General features: G+C 49.3%; 4 protein-coding genes across 4 annotated transcripts; 2 read left to right on the top strand and 2 right to left on the bottom strand.

Annotated features, from left to right (window-relative positions):
* Positions 1–5181: 5181 nt before the first annotated feature.
* On the bottom strand, positions 5182–5580 carry N7482_006365 (uncharacterized protein). Its single transcript, XM_056688490.1, has 2 exons — positions 5426–5580; positions 5182–5364 (listed from the first exon to the last, which is right to left on the bottom strand). Exons 1-2 carry the CDS (start codon positions 5488–5490, stop codon positions 5253–5255), a joined length of 177 nt encoding a protein of 58 aa, XP_056544045.1. The 5' UTR covers positions 5491–5580; the 3' UTR covers positions 5182–5252.
* A 391-nt stretch (positions 5581–5971) lies between these two features.
* On the top strand, positions 5972–7436 carry N7482_006364 (MCT family MFS transporter; the record flags this gene model as incomplete). The annotated part of the gene is made up of 3 exons (XM_056688489.1): positions 5972–6502; positions 6558–6852; positions 6904–7436. 3 exons carry the CDS (start codon positions 5972–5974, stop codon positions 7434–7436), a joined length of 1359 nt encoding a protein of 452 aa, XP_056544044.1.
* Positions 7437–9719: 2283 nt separating this feature from the next.
* N7482_006363 (fungal specific transcription factor domain-containing protein) lies at positions 9720–11965 on the top strand (the record flags this gene model as incomplete). The annotated part of the gene is made up of 2 exons (XM_056688488.1): positions 9720–9808; positions 9901–11965. 2 exons carry the CDS (start codon positions 9720–9722, stop codon positions 11963–11965), a joined length of 2154 nt encoding a protein of 717 aa, XP_056544043.1.
* Positions 11966–12237: 272 nt separating this feature from the next.
* On the bottom strand, positions 12238–13433 carry N7482_006362 (zinc-binding alcohol dehydrogenase family protein; the record flags this gene model as incomplete). Its single annotated transcript, XM_056688487.1, has 2 exons — positions 12238–12769; positions 12883–13433. 2 exons carry the CDS (start codon positions 13431–13433, stop codon positions 12238–12240), a joined length of 1083 nt encoding a protein of 360 aa, XP_056544042.1.
* Positions 13434–13543: the final 110 nt, after the last annotated feature.

The raw sequence follows: 13543 nt of genomic DNA, 5'->3' as shown, positions 1-13543 counted from the left end.
ACCCTAAAACCCTAAACCCTAAACCCTAAACCCTAACCCTAACCCTAAACCCTAAACCCTAAACCCTAAAGCGGTTAGCGGTTCTACCCTCTAACTTATAAAGATACTAACTACTACCTTACTAAGCTAAACCCTTCAGCGGTTACGGTTCTAAGCCCTACGATATAGATAAACTACCTTACTAGAACGGGTTAGACCTTTCTTAGCTAATAACTCCCTATCCTAGCTACTAAATTACTTAGGGTAGACTAGGGTAGACCTAGAGACCTAGATAGAGATAGGGCCTACCTAGATAGGCTAAGGCTAATAAGCTCGTACTACTCTATAGTAGATATTATAGAAGGACTAGTAATCTGAATTAAATTAAAATATTTTATTAGTATAGAGAATCTATAGTTTTACCTAGTATAGCTTAGTATATAGTAATATCTTACCTCGAGAGATAGTTATTAGTAAACCCTTACTACCCTAGCTACTAAGCTAAGTCCCCTAGATAGCCAGATCTCTAAGGCTAATAATATAGGTTTAGAAAAGCTAGCTAAAAAAGGGATAGCCTATCCGTACCCAGAAGTCTTGGCATCCCCCATCAAAAAATAATTCCTCTAACCCCAACACTCCTAGATTAGCCCCTTCTAGATAGAAATATTAGAATATTTTTTGATATCTAGGTCGATTAGGCTCTATTATTAAAAGATCAAAAAAAAGCGACCAAGAAATATCAATATTTAGGGTAGTTAGGGGGGGGGGCTACGTGTTTTTCCCGTAGCCCCCCCCCCCCTGGACCCACTTCCTTAACTATGGTAGCCGGGGGGGGCTACGGGCCCGACTATATTTAGGTAAGCTATTTAGCCTATACCCCTAACTATAAGATACTAGACTAATATTTAAACTAACCCTATAGCTGAGAGTGGGCCTAAGATATCAAGGCGTCAGTATTCAGCCCACGCACTAGAAAGCTGCCAGTTTTTTGAGGCTAGATCAGTGAGAGCTAAAGAGCTAGATAGCTCTATAGATCCTAGGGCAGATAGCTGCTGCTTTAGCTGCTATCTACCAACAAAGATCTGCAGAGGTGGATTGCTGCCTCAGGACAGCCAGGGGTGTTTTTCTGTCTGGCTACTCACAATATTTTGGGGTATATGTGTTGAGATAGTTCTAGAAGGGAAGGCTAGAGGAAAGAGCTATATAGAAGATGAGTGGCTGCCTAAGGCAGTAACGGTGGCGGCTTTTGAAAAGCCTGAGTGGAAATTTGATACTGAGGTAATTGGGGGAGCACTAGTTTTCTATAATTTTGCCTTAAGTGATTGGCAGAAGCATAGGTTTACTTAGGGTTAAAGCTTGAGGGTTATTTAGCTAGTTCTAGTTAGTGTTAGTAGGCCTAATAAGCCTAAATGGTTGATATTGTTAAGTTAATATAGGGTTTTAACCATAAGAAGAATAGGGTAGACCAACTAGATAGACTAGGGCAGACCTAGATAGACCAGGGCAGACCTAGCCAGACCAGGGCACACCTAGATAGACCAGGGCACACCTAGATAGACCAGGGTAGACCTAGCCAGACTAGGGCAGACCCGGGCAGACCTAGCCAGACTAGGGCAGACCCGGGCAGACCTAGCCAGACCAGGGCAGACCTAGCCAGACCAGAGTAGACCTAGATAGACTAGGGCAGACCCGGGTAGACCCAGTACCCTTAGGCTCACTAGCCAGACCAGGGCAGACCTAGCCAGACCAGAGTAGACCTAGATAGACTAGGGCAGACCCGGGTAGACCCAGTACCCTTAGGCTCACTAGCCAGACCAGGGCAGACCTAGCCAGACCAGGGCACACCTAGCCAGACTAGGGCAGACCCGGGTAGACCCAGTACCCTTAGGCTCACTAGCCAGACCAGGGTATACCTAGATAGACCAGGGCACACACAGATAGACCTAGGGCCCATAGGCTCACTAGCCAGACCAGGACATACCTAGATAGACCCAGGGCCCTTAGCCTAACTAGCTAGACTAGGGCAGACCTAACCAGACTAGGGCAGACCCCGGTAGCTCCAGGGCCCTTAGCTAGCTACCTAGAGTAGGGCACACCTAGGTAGACCAGGGCAGGCCTAGGTAGACCAGGGCAGACCTAGATAGACCAGGGCCTATAGGCCAACTAGCCAGACTAGGGCAGACTAGGGCAGGCCTAGATAGACCAGGGCAGACCTATATAGACAAACCTTTATAGCCTCTATAATATATACTATAAGTAAAGTAATAAGCTTCCTAGTAATATATATATATAGGTAGTCTAGTAGCTAATAGGTAGCCCTAGGCATCTTTAGGGGAAGACAGCGGTTCAAAGCTAGGCACTATCTTTCAAAATATATATTTTTGAATACCAGACTACATCTATCTAGGCTAGATAGACCAGACCACATCTAGCTAGACTAGACTACGTCTACCTAGATAGACCACGTCCACCTACGCCAGACAGACCGGACCACGACCACCTAGGCCAGATCACGTCCACCTACACCAGACAGACCGGACCACGTCCACCTACGCCAGACAGGCCAGACCACGTCCACCTAGACTAGACCACGACCACCTACACCAGACAGACCGGACCACGTCCACCTACGCCAGACAGGCCAGACCACGTTCACCTAGACTAGACCACGTCCACCTACGCCAGACAGACCGGACCACGTCCACCTCAGTCACCTAGACCAGACCACGACCACCTACACCAGACAGACCGGACCACGTCCACCTACGCCAGACAGGCCAGACCACATCCACCTACGCCAGACAGACCGGACCACGACCACCTTAGACTAGACCACGTCCACCTACGCCAGACAGACCGGACCACGTCCACCTACGCCAGACAGACCGGACCACGTCCACCTACACCAGACAGACCGGACCACGACCACCTAGGCCAGATCACGTCTACCTACGCCAGACAGACCGGACCACATCCACCTCGGTCACCTAGACCAGACCACGACCACCTACACCAGACAGACCAGACCACGTCCACCTAGACCAGACCACGACCACCTACACCAGACAGACCGGACCACGTCCACCTACGCCAGACAGGCCAGACCACATCCACCTAGACCAGACCACGACCACCTACACCAGACAGACCGGACCACGTCCACCTACGCCAGACAGGCCAGACCACATCCACCTACGCCAGACAGACCGGACCACGACCACCTTAGACTAGACCACGTCCACCTACGCCAGACAGACCGGACCACGTCCACCTACGCCAGACAGGCCAGACCACATCCACCTACGCCAGACAGACCGGACCACGACCACCTTAGACTAGACCACGTCCACCTACGCCAGACAGACCGGACCACGTCCACCTACGCCAGACAGACCGGACCACGTCCACCTCAGTCACCTAGACCAGACCACGACCACCTACACCAGACAGACCGGACCACGACCACCTAGGTCACCTAGACCAGACCACGACCACCTACACCAGACAGACCAGACCACGACCACCTACGCCAGACAGGCCAGACCACATCCACCTACGCCAGACAGGCCAGACCACGTTCACCTAGACTAGACCACGTCCACCTACGCCAGACAGACCGGACCACGTCCACCTCAGTCACCTAGACCAGACCACGACCACCTACACCAGACAGACCGGACCACGTCTACCTCGGTCACCTAGACCAGACCACGACCACCTACACCAGACAGACCGGACCACGTCTACCTCGGTCACCTAGACCAGACCACGTCCACCTACGCCAGACAGACCGGACCACGTCCACCTCAGTCACCTAGACCAGACCACGACCACCTACACCAGACAGACCGGACCACGTCTACCTCGGTCACCTAGACCAGACCACGACCACCTACACCAGACAGACCGGACCACGTCCACCTACACCAGACAGACCGGACCACGTCCACCTACACCAGACAGACCGGACCACGACCACCTAGGCCAGATCACGTCTACCTACGCCAGACAGACCGGACCACATCCACCTCGGTCACCTAGACCAGACCACGACCACCTACACCAGACAGACCAGACCACGACTATCTAGACAGGACTACATCTACCTAGGCTACCTAGACTAGACTATATCTACCTATACTAGACTAACCAGACTATATCTACTAAGACTAGCCTATATCTACCTAGGCTAGATAGACTAGATAGACTAGGGTAGACTAGGGTAGACCTAGATAGAGATAGGGCCTACCTAGATAGGCTAAGGCTAATAAGCTTGTGCTGCTCTATAGTAGATATTATAGAAGGACTAGTAATCTAAATTAAATTAAAATATTTTATTAGTATAGAGAATCTATAGTTTTACCTAGTATAGCTTAGTATATAGTAATATCTTACCTCAAGAGATAGTTATTAGTAAACCCTTACTACCCTAGCTACTAAGCTAAGTCCCCTAGAGAGCCAGATCTCTAAGGCTAATAATATAGGTTTAGAAAGGCTAGCCAAAAAAGGGATAGCCTATCCGTACCTAGAGGTCTTGGCATCCCCCATCAAAAAATAATTCATCTAACCCCAATACGCCTAGATTAGCCTCTTCCCTATAGCAATATTAGGATATTTTTTCATATTTAGGTCCGTTAGGCTCTACTATTAAAAGATTAAAAAAGAGCGACCAAAAAAGATCAATATTTAGGGTAGTTAGGGGGACGGGACGTATTAGACTCGTCCCCCCCCCCCTAGACCCACTCCTTAACTATGATCCCCCCCCCCGGGGACGGGCCTGACTATATTTAGGAGAGAGTACCATTGTACTCAGAATAGGCCAAAGAATCCAGAGAAATGGAAATCACTATTTACCCTGTATTCCCTATATAGAGTCTAATCTGAGAATTTTCGACTACAACACTAACCTGTCTGGGAGTTTTCGACCACATGGATATACGCTAATACTTTTTGGGAATTTCGGACCATAAGGACGACAATCTTCAAAGTTGAATATCTTCGTCAGGAGGTAAGATAAAAATAGTTATTAGAGTACTCTCTTCTTCCTCTATCTTCTATGAAAAGAAAGGGCTAGAATAATAGGTTTTGAACTATACCTAACAGTCCCAATTTGCCTTATAGATCTTGAGTAAGTCGAAGCCCACCCCAACGTCTTGTATCCATAGCTTCCGTCACCACCGCCCGAACCGTCGAGGTATGCCTGTTGACTACTGAACCTAGGAAAGGGCTGATTGTTGAGGCTGACTGGCATCATGGCTGATGACTGCAAAATGCTAATGGTATGGCGTCCGTGGAACGTTCGTCGGTTGCTGCCTGGATTCTTGCTGCCGCTCATGTCCGCACGATGCACATTGTTGAGGATTTTGAAGTGGCTCATTCGAGTCTCTGATAGACGTCAGTTGATAATTCTCGACTTGACCATAGTGTCTTGGGAGTACCGACTTACTGAAGAAGCTTCTTCGCGACGAAGTAGCCAACAGTGCCGAACAGACCGATCTTGAGAAGCGCCATCCCTCTTCTGGGTCCGTATGCTCGCAACGGAAAGTTGGCTCGAGCAAAGACTTGTCTGGCATGAAATCGACTGAATCGGCGAGTAGGATAGTCCATGATTTGTTGTTGAATGATTCCTTAAAACCTCGCAGGTGGACGACGAATGTTTATAGGTAAAAACATCCAAGCCGAGTCCGGAACTCCGAGGCCGATCGGGGTCGGCTTTCCTTTTGAATAGCTCGGCCGCGGACTCGGCCTCGGGTGTGCAGCAGCGCCTTTGCGTACATCACCAACGAACAGCATCGGACGTCCGATCTTTTACTCGACGTCGGGAATTGCTAGCGACAGCATGTATGTCTGACCTCCTTTCATACGCAGAACTTGGCCTCGTGCCAGAGGTATATAGCACTGGCCATATTCTTTAGGTTCGGACTCGTTATTCCAATCGACGTCACAAGCACAACTATCTTTTGCGCGCCCTATCAAGCACCCCACAGCAACTATGCACGACGACCGCACCGATGAGCTCGAGAAGGGCAGTCCAACCTCTTCAAGTCCATCGAGTCCAGCGGAGCCCAAGCCTCAAGCATCTGGCCCACCAGCAGCACCTGAAGGAGGCACAAAAGCCTTCCTATCGCTACTCGGAGGCTCCTTGGGTCTTTTCATCTCATTTGGATGGGTCAATTGCATTGCTCTGTTCCAAGCTGAATACCAGACCAACCAGTTGAAGACCTATAGCAGCTCGGAGGTGTCCTGGATCACTTCGTCCGAATGTGAGAGCCTTCTTCCCCAACCGGCCGTGAAACAACAAGCTCATTTCAATCTAGTTTTCTTCATGCTGTTCATGTCACCGTTGTCTGGATATCTATTCGACAACTATGGACCACGATTGCCGATCTGTATCGGTGGATTGATGCATGTGTTTGGCCTCATGATGACCAGCTTGTCAAGCAAATACTACCAATTATACTTGGCACAGTCGATTTGCTCAGGAATCGGCACATCGCTCATTTTCACTCCGGCAATGACTTCGGTTTGTGTGATCACTCTTGGAACTTATCGCGCTTGTCTTCTGACAAGCTTCACAGCCTATGACTTACTTCAGAAAGCGCCGCGCTTTGGCAGGAGGATTGACCGTTGCAGGCTCGAGTCTGGGTGGTATAATCTTTCCCCTCATGGTCAACAACCTCCTTTCGGAGGTCGGCTTTGCATGGACGATGCGAATCTGCGCTTTCTTGATCCTTGGGCTCTGGGCTATTGCCATGCTCACCATCTCCTCCAACTTGCCTCACACTCGCAAGGAGTTCAACCTTGCGAACTACCTTCGGCCTTTCACGGAATTCAACTTCTTGATCTTGTTGACGTTCTGCTTTTTCCTTTACTGTGAGCCGCCTATCATTATGTTTCATCGCAACACAGCTAACCAGGGTTTAGGGGGATTGTTTGTCCCTTTCGACTACCTTGTCCTGTCTGCTATGCATAACGGAATTTCAATGACTATGGCCTACAATCTGATTCCCATCATGAACGGAGCGAGCTTTTTTGGACGAACGATTCCTAATGGCCTTGCCGACAAGTACGGCCGTTTCAATGTGCTTATCATCATGCTCCTTTTCACTGGTGTCATCACTCTAGCCTTGTGGTTGCCTAGTCGCAGTAACGCGGCCAACATTGTCTTCGCCGCTTTGTTTGGTATCGGATCTGGCACCACCATTGGCTTGACACCGCCCCTTGTGATGACTCTCTACCCACCTCAGGAGATCGGCTTTCGAATCGGGTTGGCTCTTGCTATCGCAGGCATTGGTGCCCTTACGAGCCCTCCGATTGCTGGTGCAATTGCAGAGACAGATGGAGGCTCTTTCCGCTTTGCGGCCTTGTTCAGTGGCGTGAACTTCATGGTCGCGACAATCTTTTTGGTGTGGCTGAGGGGTAGAGTTTCTGGTTGGAATCCCCTCACAAAAGCTTGATGCCTAGGCAAGGGCACTGGGCGCAGCAGCCTGCTGTAATTACAACATCTGGTGAAGAAGAGGAGACTGGCGTGGAGGCAGAGAAACATAAATCGGCATACGCGTGATATAAACACGATCTTGCGGCGGTATAGCAGAATCCCTTCTGTGTAAATACAGAGATTTTAGTCTTATATTTGGATCAATCTCTGTAAACGAACAGACGATATATATAGATTTAGAGAGTCCGGAAATTGATTTCATGACTATTAAGATCATTAGCTCTTTAATATATACTTGTTAAAATAATTCATAGATTATATCTATATATATTAAATACTTAAAGACACCTTATAATTTAATCTAGGTGATTCTCTCTAGTTATCAATAAGAATAAGATAGTGAAGATATAGGAGGCTAATCGTACCAAGTAGAATATATAGACATCTACAACGCCTATATAGACAATACTATAATCAGAATCGATATATATAATATTAGTAATAAGTAACTAACTTATTATCGGTGTATCATGAATACTACATAGTGAAGAGGGGAACGCTCGTTGGCTGTACGCTCTGACGACGCACGAATCGGATATACTCAGCAAAACCCACCACGACCGAAGGTCGCCCTCGGAGAGTAGTGGATCCCTCGACAAAGGTCAAGAGTGAGAGATGTGTAACGTATTCCACATGCGAGCGGCGCAGTCCAAAACACATAGTAAATGCGATATTTTCTTCACTTATATTTCAACAACCACGTTGTTATTTAATTTCATCCATTTTCGATAGCTATCAATAAGACTTTTTGACAATCTATATCAATTTTAAGCCAAGCAGAAAGCAATAATATTATCATTTCAAATATTACCGATAATTACATTGCAAAAAGCTTGAAATATATATATCGCAATCACAAAGTTATACATATTTTCTAAACTCTCTAGAGAGGCTAGATAACACCCAAAATACATCAGCTCATAAGGAAAAGCCCCTATAGACCACCGTTATTGAGATATCAAGTTGTAATTTATCGCATTTACTATGTGTTTTGGACTGCGCCGCTCGCATGTGGAATACGTTAAGTGTGTGTATTCTCCAGCTAGTGCTAAACCCGTATTAATATGACCTTCTCCTTACGGGACGGAATGTGACCTGTAACAGTATGGTAATCCGTAGTAGTGATCGGGTCTCCCCACTACAATAGGTACAGTTATCTATCCGAGCAACCCGACCGACATTACATTCAGCTATGGTTGCGTTAAGGTCCCGAGTTTAAGTCCGAGATTCGAGAGTAGAGTATCGGGGATGATATTTGACCATAAGTACCTCACGGAGCTGCACTCACTTCATCGAAAGAGACCTCCGAGTCGACAACCTTTGGTCTCTGCCCGTCGCCATACTCCGAGTCTAACCCGAATACCATACGAATACTCGGGGAATTGGGTGGACGATGAATACCCTATCCCAAAAGAGTCTTAGTGGTATTTGACCACTCCTTTCCGCTCGACAGATAGAACTTGGGGGGGGGGGCGGTGTAAGGCACTAATAAGGTCTTGTGACATTTTGACTGTGAAAAAGAGGTCTTACCTAAGGGGAAAATTATTAAAGTGACAAAAAAAATAAAGTTGGGAACGAATTTCAGATAGACCAATGATTGTATGCTTATCTAAAGCGGTCGAAATTATATAATCATATTCCGCACCGAGGGGAGTGGAATGAGAAACTCTGGGAGTTGAAAATAAATCTGGGAGTTGAAGACCCCCACTTTGTCTGTCGACATTTTCTACCGACTCGGCCGACCGGGTGTCCCGCTCGCTTTGGAATTACATTACGTTAGCTGCTGACGACGCTTCCATAGACTTATGGGCACTTAAGTCTGTATCCTTGTTTCTAGCGGGGATGCGAGAAGGATTCCTTAGTCGTCGGCCCGTCATGCCGTTTGGGGCCCTTACTGCCGCTAGACCGGGCGCCGTCGGATCCCGCTTTTGTTGACAAGAGCTCGCGTCGCGGATCCATTCTGCGTTTCCATACGCTATTCGTTGCAATGAGGAAGCACATGCATGTCCCCATTACCAAAACCAATGACCTCGCCAAAGCATCCTACGAGTCGTAGGATTCGGCAATACTAAGCCCTAAGGGGCTAGAAGGATGGTGAAAGCCTGTGGGGCAGCTCCAATGTTGTATTTCGTGAGCTTCTGATGGTTCCTCGCTGTGAGGCTAAAGACCTTTGTGTAACGATGTCGAAGGATGCGTTATGAAACATACATCTCTTGGCTGTTGGCGCAAGCCGTGAGGCACAATGTCTACACGACAATTTCGCCTCAGTGATGGCTATTGCAAACGAAACCTCAGTCACGTCCAGCCGTCGTCGACGACCAACCTTGGCATGTGAGCCTTGTCGACGAAAAAAGATTAGGTTGCTCACCCCAGGTGTCCCAGCATACCAGGCGATCGAAGTGTCAATGCTGACTAAAAGATAGGTGCAACCGCGAAGCCCCCTGCAACCAATGCGTCCGCTCCAAGTCCGAGTACTGCGTCTACATACAGATCGATGACGACGAATGCTCTGTGCAACGTCATTTGAAACGCAAACGGACCAATTCTGAACATGTCCACCAATCCTCAAGGCGAGAGAAGGAGGACTCGCATACCTACTGTGAAGATGTGCCGTCATCCGAAGGCGTGAGCCCAGTCTTTCGAACTGGCTTTGAACCCCCAAGACCCGACTCAGTAGTATCAACACCTACCGAGATCACGCATAAGGGTATTTGCTCAAATGGCAGCTCATCAAGTGAGGACGGCTCAGGAGTTCTTCCGATCCGCGGCATATTTTTGGATTCTCGCTTCTTTGGACCAAGCCACTGGATAAACAGCGCTGTTCACGTAAGCGAAAGCCGTGCTCAAGAGTCAACGCATACATTACTGACCCATGGTGTGGAACAGTTTCGCAAAGTTCATACATTACAACGTGCTGTCGAGAAAGAGCCCGGAGGAAATCTGTACAGGCAATGCAGGGAACTGACGGAAACAAGACGATCACAAAATTCGATCCCGCAACTGCTGGTCACCAATCTGAAAGATTTGATTCCTCCTCAAGCCATCACCGATCAACTTATTCAAGCATATTTGCGGACCTTCGAGTCAGTGTTACGCGTGTTACACGTTCCATTGTTTCTTCACGAATGCCAAGGTTTCTGGGAGAGACCACTGGCCTCATCGGAGGACTTCCAGCTTCAATTACTCCTAGTGATATCGATTGGAGCGTTATTCTCGCCGAAGCTGAGAGACAGCTGTAACGAGTCGGTCTGGATCCATGCTGCAGAGTCCAGATTGTTGTCCAATGGTGGGGACCGCTGGACCGGACTCACTGGTGTGCAGAACTTTTGCCTTCTCATGATGGCCCGGCTTGTCAGTCCTTACCACTCGGGTGCTGATTTGGTCGGCTTGTCGGTGGAAAGTCTGATGCGGGTAGCGATGCGGATCGGCCTACATATAAGTCCGAAGATGTTGCCACAGATGAGTTTCTACGAGCAGGAGCTTCGTAGACGGCTATGGTCCACTGTGCTTGAGATCTCGCTGCAGTTCAGCATCGAGGTCGGGGCAGTGCCATTGATTCCGATGGATGGCGTCGACTTCGAGCTTCCTCTGAATGTACCGGACGAAAGTTTCGATCAAAATACGGAGACAGAGCCGACGTCAAAGCCGCTAGATGACCTAAGTCACACATCCATTCAGATATTTCTCATGGAGTCCTTCCCGGTGCGCCTCGAGATTGCAAGGATGGTGAATTGCCCTCGGCGTGAGATCCCTTACCAACGACTTCTACAGCTGAGCTCGCGATTAAGCGCTCACTGTAGATCAACGCAGGCACGGCTCAATGTTGGCAACAACAAGGCACAATCACAGAAATTCCCGGTGCGGCTTTTAAACATGTTTATGTATCGCTACCTGCTAGCGTTACACGTTCCATTTGCACTCAAGGCTAGTACGGATCCAACGCTATACTTCTCGCGGAAGGTCAGCTTGGAAGTGGCGCTTTCCTTACTGGATCATCCAACGGGTCCGGACGAAGACGATTATGTACGTGTCATGATTATCGGCTCGGGTGTCATGTCTAGCTCCTTGAATTTGGCCATTCTCGTTGTCTCGGCAGAGCTTTCGGACATGCTAGAAAACGAGGTGTCGGCTCTCACACCCATATCCAGTGCTATGAATCGACAACCACTTCGCAAGATCTTGGATGAAAACATAGAATTGATCTCACGACGCATATCGCAAGGCCAGCCCGACATTCAGGTGTCGATGCTGTTTGCCGGGCTGACAGCACAAATCGACGCAGCTCAAGCAGGACAACCCGCAGACGATGCCATTCTTGACGCCTTCCACAGGTGTTTGTCGGAGAACTTCAATACCTTGAAAACGCGCATGCTTGATCATCAGGTACTCGATCCGATCCTGGAGTCGACCACTGGGTGCTTTGACCTGCTAAATACTGCGTGGGATTCAGGCCCCCTGCCAGAATGGGTGCTGCCTGATGGGACATGATGGGAATGTTCATTAGCTGACGCTGGTGACGACTATGGCCATATGTTGAGCTTGCCGACTGCAGGGCAGGATCCGTCACCAATCCTAGATACATGAGCGCATGCAAGAGAGTTTATAAACATGATACGTCTTTCCCATTATTTTGTTGCGTCATTTCGGGCCAAATCCGGCTGTGACGGCACCTCGCATTTCCCTCACATGACTCGTCAGGTACATGAAAGTCTCTTGTTGGCTCGACTCGAGCACCCAATTTTACTGTATGTATGTAGATGCTATTCTTTCCCAATGGCATAAACCCACTTTCGTCCCCGAATTTCACCCCTGCCCATTGCTTCCAGCCCGCGGACAATGGCGTCAAGTCCCCCGGTCTGTTCGATGTAGGGACCGGGCACGAGTGTGCCAGCCTCCAATAATTCTTGCATTTCTTCGTACCAGCCTGTGGCAAACCGGTAGTCCTGCGGTCTTTCATCCCGGTAGTATGGTCGCTTCCAGGGGATCGTTTGATCGAATTGGGTGAACATGAAAACCCATCCTGGCTGCACGCTACGTCGTCGATGCACGCGAAGAGGGAACGGGTTCAATGCTACGTATCTGCCACCATCCGAACCGATCGCATTGTAGCAAATGGTCATGGAACCCGAGTCAGCGTGGCAATCCAGAGCACATCCTAACTCATTGGCCGTGTATTCGCGAATGTCGCTGCCGCACGTGGGAGACTGATAGTCGAACGTCGCCACGGCCCCCAAACGACGCAGCCGGTCGAAACTGCCCGGCGAGCTGGTCACGATGGGCTGCAAACCAGATCTGAGACGACGATCGATGTCAGTATCACGGGTTACCGGTAGGTTTCATACCGGGTGAGTAGCTAAAAGTTTCTGGTGTTGCGTGGGGCTCTGCTGGGCGGGGCATCTGCTTACAGCGTGAGGATTTGAGTGGCCAACGCGCCTGTCGCTGTCCCCGCTCCTGACACGAGCACTGGGAATCCTTTCTTCGCTGGTGCTGAAGGCGTGCACTTCAGCCTCATCTCCTGATACAGCGCCAGTCCGACCGTCGCAAGACCAACACCGAGCGTGGCCGCACTCTGGTATGGTATGGTGGGTGGAACCACCAGCACCAGCCGCGCGGGGACCGCGACGTACTCTGCAAACGCTCCGTTATCAGGCCTCATTGGATTGTTACCGAAGACGCATCCACAGACCCGTGCTCCCAATGTGACGGTTGATACGGCCTTGCCCATCTGCACGACCTCTCCGGCGAAATCACAGCCCACCGTCGCTCCATTTGTAGGCGACATTTCGACCGATTTGCTGTCGACCGGGTTGAGGGCCACGCAGACCACACGGACTAACACTTCTTCGTCGCCAACTTGAGGCAGGTCACCTTCGCTTGTCGTGGCCACACCATCTACACTGACCTTGATGGCCCGTTGCGACTTGGGCAGGCCAATGGGTGGCATGTGGATTGCCATTGTCTTTGCTCGTCCCCTTGGATATTACCAGGAAACTCGAGAGAAAATGAGTCGATAAGGTAGGAGGTAAGATTCAGGTAAGTTGAATAGGCTGTGCTGGTCCGACAGAA

The sequence above is a fragment of the Penicillium canariense genome (genome assembly GCF_028826845.1).
Source record: "Penicillium canariense strain IBT 26290 chromosome Unknown utg000003l_segment0_segment0, whole genome shotgun sequence".
NCBI classification, from domain to species: domain Eukaryota; kingdom Fungi; phylum Ascomycota; class Eurotiomycetes; order Eurotiales; family Aspergillaceae; genus Penicillium; species Penicillium canariense.
The sequence above is the reverse complement of the archived record's forward strand: the minus strand, read 5'-3'. Positions and strand labels throughout refer to the sequence as shown.

Coding starts and splice junctions, on each gene's coding strand:
- N7482_006365 (XM_056688490.1), bottom strand. CDS start 5,490: ATGGCGCTTCTCAAGATCGGTCTGTTCGGCACTGTTGGCTACTTCGTC. Junction 5,365..5,425: donor GTCGCGAAGAAGCTTCTTCA/GTAAGTCGGTAC, acceptor GACGTCTATCAG/AGACTCGAATGAGCCACTTC.